Here is an 11,558-nt window from a genome sequence, read left to right as displayed (position 1 = left end):
GCTAATCCTTCTCTGGTGTAAGAAAATTAAGAGGTGGACATAGGTGAATTTTTTTTTTCTTTTTTCTTTTTCAGTTAGATTTGAAAAATAAAATATTTTATTTTCTATTTTAATTTGTTGGATGATGATGTGAGATGGACGGAAGGGATTGCCCACCCTACTGATCTGCTCTCACTTTTTCTTCCTTTTCTGTTCTTGATTCAGTGATTTCTCTAACATTTTCAGCCATTAATGTTGATTAGAAATTTCTTGGTTCAAATCCAATGGAGGATATCTTCTCAAAGTCTAACTCTCCATGTAGGATAGCAACAGGGAAACAATGTTTTGGGCCCACAAAGACCCATAAAATTCAAATCTCCAGGGGAATTAGAGGGAAGAAAATAAAAGAAGCCAAAATTACTGTATACTAAAACAAAATAATTGAACACATGAATATGTTGATTTCCTTCATAGAATAAGATGTGCCCATATGATTGGATTCTTAGATCATCGTTAAATTTTCATCATCTATTGACAAAATTGAAATGTTAATCTGATAGCACCGATGACCATAACACTATAGATGAATAGAAAAACAAATTCTTATAAAAAAAAAAATTTTGAAGACAAAATGGTGGTTTCATGCCGGAGTTGTCAATGACTCAGATCTTGTCCTTGTCCATGCATGCAAAATGAGTTGTTAGCTTAGTCTTTTCGACTCAGTGAATCATGGATCGCCCTTGTGACTATTGTGTTCTAATGCTGATGTTGCTTGGTTTTGATTAATGGAAAATTTTTCCTCCATTGTTCAAGAAGGTTTACCACATCATCTTAAGGTTTATAAACCCTATAGAATTCTAGTATGTTTTCTAGAATACTTTTATGCGCACATCTGAATTTGTAGTCAGAGTTGGCAGCGCACATCTGACGGCTTGGAGCACCCAAGCATGGACCCCCAACACACAAGCACGTGCCTCAAGGTGCTCCAAGCCGTCGGATGTGTGTTGCCACCTCAATCGCGCCATAGATGAGCCTCATTTGGTAAAAATATGACCCAAAAAAACAATCGAAGAAGAGTCATCTGTAAGTTGTTTGGATCTGCATGACTGATCAAACAAAATTGGACCAAACCAAAGTGAAGCCTCATTGGATTGAGCTATTGAGACCAGTAAGATCCGAACCCATAGGATCGACCAAAACACTGAACCAAACCTATAGAAAACCAGTTAGAAATCGGGGGAAACCATTTTTTTTTTTTCTAGCAACTCTGAAACTGGTATTGGACCAATAAAAACATGGGTCAAATCGAAACGAATCCAGACTTCAATTTAATGGGTTAATTTTGGTTTAGCCCAATAATAGACCAAAATGGTTCAATCAGATAGAACCGATTGATGGACTCTCTTTTCTTCTTCTTCTTCATCTTTTTTTTTTTTATTAAATGAAATATTTTTGAATTGATGAATTGACACCCTTAGCAAAATAGTACATTTAATGAGACGGGAGAAAAGAGAGTTATATTGTATTTTACGAGAGATTCTACCAACGGCCTAGTGGTGAAAATGCCCTCAATCTATCACCGCTCGAGTCGACTAGTTGTGGATTCGAGTCTTGGCATGCTCCACTATCATCCATTTCCACTATTTTGTGATTGGGTTGGGATGCCGAGTTCCAAAATGGGTTGAATGACTGAGTCACTTGTTTAACGATTCAACCAAAAACCAAAGAAGAACTGGCCCACCTATCTAAAAACCCATGTGTTCAAAAAGTGGGGGAAAGATAGAAAAAGGTTCAGCTGGATGGGCCTAACTGTGTTGCGGCCTACGGGAGACCAGAAGAAATGAAGAAGACAATACAAAATGAACCAAACTGGAACCATACAGCAAAATAGTTGTTTGACTTTGACATGAGATGACTGAGTTGGCAGTTTAGTCCATTTGTATATGTTTGATGTTGACACGTGGAAACTGAGTTGGCAGTTTGGTAGTTATGTGTAAACTTTAATTCATTTGGTTGTGGCATGTGGACCTTGTGGCGTGTTTCAGCCATTTGACATCACAATAACAATAAAAAGAAAAAAAAATTATTTATTTGAGAAGATCAAGAATATTATATGATTACTCACAAGGAAGTTGTTTTATGTCCGGGAGTGTGTTTTACGTCAGTATTTCATGTGTTTACCTCTCTTCTCTCCAAAATAAGGGGAGGAGATGTCTTTTCACGAGGGAAGAAGAAAAATAAACTCATGCGAGTACTAGCATTGGTCATGTTCCAAAACAATCTTTTTTCCTATTTACTGATTCAGCGTGTGTTTGGTATGTATTTTTTAAATGCATTCTAATTTGCTAATACATTTAAAAATAATAAAAACAATTAGAATACATCCAAAATATGATTGAAAGTTTTTTTTTATATTAAAAATAATCTCTTTTTTTTTTAATGAAAAATAATCAATATAATATTCTTAGTTATTAATTCCTCATCATAAATGGTCAAGGGCTTTTCTTTTTAACATAGGAACAAAAAAATAAATAAGTAAATAAATAAAATAATCAATTACCTTCCAGAATTGATTGATTGGCACTTATTTATGACTTGTGATTTTTTTAAGATGATTTAGGTTGCCAGTTGTTTAGCCTTAAGAATACCCTCTAAGGATATCTCTATCAAAATATTTTCTTGAGACCATCTTTAGTCAACTTTCTCTTTCAACAAATTCGTTTTCCAGTTTTATTTATGTATTCACTATTTCCTATTACTTTCCTGGATGAGTTGCAACTTATGTGTTATACAAGGGAAAAACCATATACTTTCCCAGATCTTGACTACAATTAATAAGTGGATTCAGATAGTCTTTTTACTAGTTTGCTTCCCTTAATTATGATTTTGTAAGGAATGCATGAGAGTGGGATGTTTGAAGAATTCTCGAAAGAGTGTTGCAGGCACAACGATTAGGTTGCAACACAACGATTAGGAGTTCACAGTTTTAAATGACTCGAAGAGGTTATCGATCTTTTTTGGGCAAAACATAGTGATTGGCCATTGAATATGTTTACCTTCTTTCTTTTAATGCAAGTTTATTTCCAATAAAAAAAAAATCTTCTTATTTATTTATTTGTTTAATATTATGGGAGACATTTCTATGATCAAGCGTCATAGAAAAAATTCACCAATGAGGTGCAACGAAACGATTTTATACATAGGAAGATAGCAAGATCACTTTATGTGGAGTGTGGAGAGAGAGATACTCCCTTGGCAGCTCAAATAATTTTTTATTTTATTTTATCATATTTCAGATTACATGAAAATTTAATTTGTAAATTATCCATATAACAACGAAAAATGATATTTTCAAAATTCACAAAACAAATATGAGCCATTCATTTAATATATATATATATATATATATTATCATGATTAATCCAAACCATATATCTAAATTTTTAATGAGAGTTTAATTACAACTATAAGAGAAAGAGGCAAGGTTGCATTATGGCACAAGCCACAAGGTGAAAAGATTATAATCAAACTATTGACCTCTTGGGAGTTTGCACTCTCTCGCAAGGCTCTCTGAGCCTTAAGCATACATTATCCCTCCTCACATGGAGTATTATATTGTTTTTCTCAAGAGAAATAATGATTAAAAAAATTAATGTGAGAGGGTCTAGAGTACTTGCTTGCTCAAGAACCCTCCCCCTTAATATATCTCCAATTATTTGGGAAACATTTTTCATTTTTAGATGTTTTCTTTTTTAAGCCAAATTTTTAAAACAAGTTCAAAATATCTATCACATGGATAATTAGATTGGTCCAAATTAGTTCCCTTACAAGTAAAGTTACAGTGCAATAGAGTATACCAAATGAAAAAATAGAACTTCAAATTTTCAAGATTTTGGGAGCATGCACAATGGTGGTGGAGTACCGGAGCCATATTTTAACATATTAGGAAAGCATACTAATACACATAAACCTATGATTAAAGGGAGACAGTTCTCCGAGTAATTGGCATAGAGAAACTCACCAATAAGGTATGATAAAATATATTTTATTTATTTATTTATTTGTGATGGAACAGTATCATTTGCTGGAGGGTAATGATGCTATTTCATGTGAAAAGGAGAAGAGTGTGTGTGTGTGTTAACATACCCTCCCTTGTCGGCTCAAAGAATATTTTCTCCTTGATTAAATTAACTTATAAAATTGTCGCCTATACAAGATCCTGATTCTTTCCCCAGCTAGATGAGATACCTAATCACTCATAAATAATTAACCAATTTTTTTTTTCTTTCTCACATAAATAAATAATAATAATAATAATTATTATTATTATTATTATTTTAATTACCTGTGAGTTGACTCTACTCTTCCTTTGATGCCCGGAATTTCATCTGATTTTTCTATTTTATTTTTAATTGATACAAAAAAAAAAAAAAAAAAAAAACCACCGTCCATTAACTGTTCTCTAAGGGGGGGCGTCCATCTAGTTTACTGGTAATATATTCTTGGATTATGGGTAGCAATATATCACAAATGTTCGATCTCATAAAAAAGATCTAACCGTTAGATCCAAGGTTAGAAAAAAGGTAGATATTGATGGACCTTTTGGTCATTGTAGATATTGATACTAATACTTATATAACATGGATCAAGCCGTATTGATCTTTATCATACACAAATTGTTCATTAAAAATAAAAAAATATTATTTTTTAGTCAATACTCTTGATTTTTATCAGTATTTAATACTAGTCATATTGATTTATGGATACAATACCAATACCTTGATCATGTTTAGATATATTATTATTATTTTTTTTTCCCTGAAATGATCCAACGGACTGGCACTGCGTGATGTGTCCAAAGTCTATTCACCCATGAGACATGGGCATGAGTGAGTCAACTTTTTTTCGTTGACTTTTTTTTTTTTTTTTTTATTAGGATTTACTCTTGAAATTTGAAACTGCACGTAGGCATTCCTTTTAAGACTCACAATATTGTGACATATTTTTGTAAAATGCCTTATATATCCGTCATATTTCAATATTTCTTCATAATATCGTTTTCAATAATTTTTTTTAGGTCTTTAAGATACCAATAGTTGATCCTTGGTAGATTTTGACCATTGAAGCAGTCAAAGGCATTGGTCCTTTCAACAATTAAAATTGCGAAGGAACCTTCCCAACCTTTTTTTATTTTTATTTTAATCTATGGTGAAAAACAATGGAGGGTAAAAATCCTTATTATTGGATGTAACAATCCAATAAATTAGGAGAATCTCAGCTAAAATAGGGTTAACTACGTGGATCCTAACTTCCAATAGACTCTATCCAAAGTCATATTGTGACAAGATCGAAATAGAGAATTCTCTTCAGCTCAAGATTTTAAAGAGCAGAATTCAGTTCTAGATCAGTCTTAAGTGAACTCTTTTTCAATTTTGATCGATATTAACCATGTGTCAAGAATTAACCGATATCAATAAAATTCTACCCTAATCTAGAAATGTAGGATGATCAATCAAAATCGGAATCAGCCTCATCAATTTCAATCCAAATCGGCCAGTTCAACCAATCGAATCGAATTATTAAAATCATGTAACACTGGGTTCTCTTTTTCTGGATATGGTATACGATGGGGTCCACACTATAAACATATCTGATTTAAAAAAAAAAAAAAAAAAGAGTTAGTTTTCAGATAATTGAAAATGTTAGTTAACTTTTTTGTTTTTTTGGGTAAAGAAAAAATTAGTTAACTTACAACGATAACAGGTGGGAAGCGGGGAATTGGGTATGGACATTTTCGTCAAATTCTAAAATAAGGAAATAGGGTAATAGTGAAACGTGCATCGTCATTTGCCACCCTGGTGGAGTACCTCATATGAATGGCTCCAATAAGATAAAAGAGCCAAATTCAGAATCATACGTTTTCTGAGATGAAAGTCCTTTGCCAACTCAACTATCCCTTGAGGTTTCATACTTCAAGATTCATCTTTTCTAATTCTTATAAAAATTATTGAAAAAAGAGAAATATTTTTTGACAGGAGTGGGATCAACACTAGCATTTTTTGTGTTCATTTTTTTTATTCTCAAAACAAGGATTAAAGATGCAAAAGGACAAATAGAATTGCTGGCATAAGCCATGCTCATGGGATAGAATTCTTTTTCATGTACAACAAATTGTTTTGTTACTCCTTATTGCCGTGTTTATATATCTATGTTGTTTGTTTAAGAAATTTCATTTTAAAAATATATTCATGCACCATGGTTCTAAATATTAGTATTGTATCAATACACAATTAATACGTATCACTGTATCGTTAAAGACTCAATGTTAATACAGATGAATCAATTTTGAATTTGTGCCCAATATCACCATGGTTCTTTTTTTTTTTTCTTTTTTTCTTTTTTTCTTTTTTGAAAATTAGATCATGATGGTTATTAGGCTGGCATGGCGAATATCAATTATCATATTAATCACTTATCACATGAAAATCAAAAAAAAAAAAAAACTGATTCGAGCCTTATTTGGTAGCCAAGAAAAGAAAAGAAAAGAAATTGTGAGAAAATAAAAAAGAATATGTATGTTTGGTTACCAAGAGAAGAAAAGAAAAAAAATAAAAAAATAAAAAAAAAATTTGAATTTCAAGAGAGAGATAGACATATGGGAAATCATTGTGTAATCATTCATTTTTTGTCTTATTATCTTTTCATATTTTCTCATGTGTTTCTTATGTTTTTTTGGAAGAAAATTTCACAATTCCTAAAAAGAATTTTGAATTTGAAAAAAATAATTTTCTCTTGGGTGAAAATACCAAGTGCAAAGAAAAATTCTTAACTCAAGAAAAAAAAAGTACAAAAAGTGTACTTTTTTCTTTTCTTCTATTGGTAACCAAACATATATATTCTTTTTTTTTTCTCACCATTGTTTCTCTTTTCTTTTCTTTTCTTTTATTTTCTTCTCTTGGCTACCAAACATATCCTTAGAGATGGACCACGTGTTGGATCATGCATGCACTCGCTTGGGCTATTGTTATGCTTTTCAACTTTTCTCTACTATGCTCCAAAGCCAAGAAAAAACAGGAGGTTGAACATTTAGGCGGTGTTTGGTAGCCAAGAGAAGAAAATAAAAGAAAAGAAAAAAGTATATTTTTTTGTATTTTTTTCTAGGGCTAACAATTTCTCTTTGCACTTGGTATGTTTTCACCTAAGAGAAGATTCAGCTTTTGAAATTCAAAATTACTTTTGAGAATTGTGAAGTTTTATTTTGCTCAAAAAAATAAATCTTACAGAAAACACAAGAAAACATGAGAAAATATGAAAACATAATAAGACAAAAAATGAATGATTATACAATGATTTCCTATGTGCCTATCTCTCTTCTAAAATTCAAAATTTTTTGAATTTTTTCTTTTCTTTTATTTTCTTCTCTTGATTACCAAATATGCATTCTCTTTTTATTTTCTCACAATTTCATTTCTTTTTTTTTTTTTTTTTTTTTTTTTCCTTTTCTAGATTCTTTTTTCTTTTATTTTCTTCTCTTGGCTACCAAATATAGCCTTAAATCTCAATCCGGTCTGACCATCCGGTCCAAGTACTCTCCTAAAAATTCCCTACAACTAGAAGCAGTGGAAGTGGGTTGAAATGGCATTCCCAATGGGCCAGTTTGGCTTCAAGGCCATAACTAAAGGACACGAATCAAATAATATGAGAAATCAATACTAAACAAATATTTTATTTATTTTTTATTTTCTTATCCCTTTTTAATTACAATTGTTAAACCCTATCTTCCAAGATGAGTTGTACATGGGTGTGAATGTGAATGCACTGGAGCCAAAAATAAAATAAAAAAATGACAAAGGCATGATAGAGGTGGAGGTATATTATAGGCATGATTTGTGCTATTATCTACACCAAAATATGCTATTTTTATATTACTGTCTACAGATCTTAATCTCTAGCAAAGATAGTTATTATTATTATTATTATTATTATTATTATTATTATTATTATTATTAGTAGTAGTAGTAGTAGTAGTAGTAGTAGTCGTAATAATAATAATCACTAATAATTGTAGAAAATCACACCAATGAGAATGCTGGAGACGGTCATTCAATAGGAGATTTACATTTTATTTGATGAGAGAATGTCAATGTGGACTCAACAACTCATTAATGTGAGAGTGTGGGAAGGACTCCCATTTTTAGCATTAAGAATATATTTTTTGTATTATTATTGTTGTTATCATTAGTGAAATGGTTTTTTGAGCCACCTCAATCTCGTTTCTCCTCACATGAAATTATCTCGTTGTACACCTATGTACAAAACAATTTCGTCACACCTCAATCTATATGTTCTTCTATGACATTTGCTCAGAGAATCCTCTATTTCTCTCATTTTTATTAGATGAAATATCATCCTTTGAACTATGACGAAATATCAACTACCTCTATAGTTTTTCAAAAATATCACTCACCTTCCTAAATAGAAAGATTCTATCAACGTGCCCAACTCTTTGAAATGGCCATTAAGTCAGCCTCATTATACTTATGTAAATACATAGATATAATAAGTAAAATATTTCTCAGCCATCCGATGCTCATCACACCTCACAACCACCTGTTGAGGATGTGGAATCAAATATAAATTGGTTTCCTTGCCAGAAAACAAAGAATATATAAACTGGTTCGTTTATCCTCCTCATCTTCCATCAGTTCACAAACTTATCTCTCTCTCTCTTAAAAAAAAATGGTTCACTACATTTTCTTCTCTGTCAGATCCCAACTCATAAGGGTCGTCACTCCCTTGAAAGACACCCTTTTCTTTCTCAAAGAGTACTAGTTGAGTTTGCTTCCCTCTCGGATGGTTTCTTCCTTCTAATTAAGGGTAAGTGTTTTCTGTAGTACCAATTCATCCAATCACCTCATTCATGTGAAATGCGATTACCATTGCTGAGATGTTTTCATGTCTCCTCTTGGACCCGTGAGAGCTTCACCGAATTAGATGCAAGATTGAAGGGTCTGTGTTATTCAGGAAGATTGACAGAAGCAGTTGGCATCCTGTGTCATACTGGATCATCACTGGATCCTCAAACTTACACTCTTCTATTGCAAGATTGCATTTTTAGAAAACAATTCAATAAAGGGAAATGTATCCATGCTCAAATGTTCAAAGTTGGATTTACCCCTGATCAGTTTCTGCAGATCAAATTATTGATTTTATATGCCAAAAATGGAGATATGGAAACTGCCCATATACTGTTTGGTAGAATTCCTGACCCAAGTTTAGTTTCGTGGAATGCCATGATCTCAGGGTATGTGCAAAAGGGTCTTGAAGAGATAGGATTGGATCTTTATTACAGGTTGAGACAGTGTGGTTTGAAGCCAGACCAATTCACATTTGCGTCAGTATTTAGAGCCTGTGCCACACTAGCTACTCTGGAGCAGGGGAAGCGGGCTCATGGTGTCATGATCAAGACGCAGACTAGAGAAAACATTGTGGTTAACAGCTCTCTCATGGATATGTACTTCAAATGCAGTAGTCCCCAGGATGGTCATCGGGTCTTTAACAAGTCCTCCGAGAGGAATGTTATTACATGGACTGCTCTCATCTCCGGGTATGGTCTTCATGGAGGAGTACAAGAGGTTTTGGAGCTCTTCCACAGAATGTTAAATGAAGGGTATAAACCAAACTATATTACTTTTCTTGCTGTTCTTTCTGCTTGTAGTCATGGAGGCCTTGTAACTGAGGGTTGGAGGTACTTCTCATCAATGACAAGAGACTATGGTATTAAGCCGAAGGGGAAACACTACGCAGTCATGGTGGATCTCTTGGGGCGTGCAGGGAGGTTAAGGGAGGCTTTTACATTTGTTCATAACTCACCTTGCCAGGAAAATTCAGTCATTTGGGGAGCTTTGCTGGGCGCGTGTCGGATTCATGGAGACATAGAATTGGTGAATCTTGCAGCAAAGAAGTTTTTTGAGCTCGAAACAGAAAATGCTGGAAAGTATGTAGTGTTGTCCAATACCTATGCTTCTCTTGGGTTGTGGAAGAATGTTGCAGAGGTTAGGGAGCTGATGAGGGCAGCCAGGGTGAAAAAGGAACCTGGATATAGTTGGATAGAGGTCAAAGGTAAATCTCATACATTTCTTGTTGGAGATAAATCTCACCAACAAACAGAACAACTATATGAGACCATGAAAAAACTCACTAGCAATTTGAAGGATGCAGGTTATGTTCCTGAATTATGCGGTTCATGACAGGGAGTTCACCCATAAAGAGGGTCAAGGATTATTTTTAAGAGAAGAGTTCATACATGAAAATTCAGGAGTTGTAAAGTGCAAGCCTGAAAGAGTGACCCAAATCCTGTATGGAATTAGATAAATACAAGTGAGCCAGCATAATATACTTGATATTCCTATGCAGGCAGGGTGGAGGGGGACTTAGAAATTCAAGTATTGTTCACCAACTGATGATTCACATCCTAATCATCCTATTTGTCATGCTCTTTTGGATGATTAGAGAAATTAATATCATTCTTTTGGTGGTAGAACAGTGATACACATGAGTCATTGAAAGCAGATGGGTACTTATTGCTGAACAGATAAGAACATAATCATTCTGATTCAAAAGGAAAAAGAAGAGTGCCAACAAGATATCCAATATAAATTCTTCAAACATTGTTTGAAGCAAACAAAAATTTGTCCTAACATCTATTCTATGGTTTGGGCAAAGTCTTAGCTGAATTGATTTTCTCTGAGAAGAGGTTCCTCACGACCAGTGTGGGGAGGAATCTGCACGTCACACTATGCTATCATCCACATGAGGCTCACATGGGTCAGAATAGAAGAGAGTGTATTAATGTAGACCTCACATCTCATTATTTTAGACCACGCACACTGCAATCTACACTCTGATGCCGTGAGCTTCTTTCTCTTATTTCTATTATAATTAGTGGGAGATTGTCAAAAACTGTATTTTAATTACACAAGGGAAGGCTAGCTCAACATGCTTGGACAAGGTCATTCATGGCAGGCATCCAAAAGCTAACACGAGTCAATCCGTTTGATGTTCGATTTTAGGTGGAGGATTTTGAAAGTACAATCTACCTAAAAAAGAGGTCGCGGGGGTGTTTTCACCTCGGGAATTGTATCCACTCTCATGTCGCAAGAGGTTGAGTGAATGAGATTAAAACGGGAATGTGATAGGGAATCTCCACCTAGATCAAAGTCATGTTTGGAGAGAAATGACTAATGGATAAGGTAAAAGTTCCCCCAGAACTATGGATAAGTGTCATGTTTGGGGATTAACAACTCTAGAACGCTCGGCCAAAACCAGTCTTCTTAGATCAAATTCTTATTAAATATTTATTGTTTATACATATTTTGTACCTAATTAATCTAATTTTAGAGAGAAAGACTTCATCCTAATTATTAACCCTAGGTTAGGTACTTATTACATTATGAATCCTAATTTTATATATCATCAAGTACCACTGGAGCTTTGTACTCATTTTGTATGTTGGGATTGGATAAAATTTTTAGACACTGACGGCAGAACAAAAGTTTCTCTTTTTTTTTTTTTTTTTT

The 11,558-nt window shown here is 33.5% G+C and overlaps 1 protein-coding gene across 1 annotated transcript; it reads left to right on the top strand.

Annotated features, from left to right (window-relative positions):
* Positions 1–8,642: 8,642 nt before the first annotated feature.
* LOC122065986 (pentatricopeptide repeat-containing protein At4g16470) lies at positions 8,643–10,608 on the top strand. The gene has a single exon (XM_042629817.1). It carries the CDS (start codon positions 8,907–8,909, stop codon positions 10,227–10,229), a length of 1,323 nt encoding a protein of 440 aa, XP_042485751.1. The 5' UTR covers positions 8,643–8,906; the 3' UTR covers positions 10,230–10,608.
* The last annotated feature ends 950 nt before the right edge of the window (positions 10,609–11,558 follow it).

Source organism: Macadamia integrifolia, unplaced genomic scaffold (assembly GCF_013358625.1).
Source record: "Macadamia integrifolia cultivar HAES 741 unplaced genomic scaffold, SCU_Mint_v3 scaffold2175, whole genome shotgun sequence".
In the NCBI taxonomy this organism is placed as follows: Eukaryota; Viridiplantae; Streptophyta; class Magnoliopsida; order Proteales; family Proteaceae; genus Macadamia; species Macadamia integrifolia.
Note: the sequence above shows the minus strand (reverse complement) of the source record. Positions and strands in the feature narration are given on the sequence as shown.

What these genes read in the sequence shown, in the direction of transcription:
- LOC122065986 (XM_042629817.1), top strand. Translation starts at nt 8,907, where the DNA reads ATGCGATTACCATTGCTGAGATGTTTTCATGTCTCCTCTTGGACCCGT.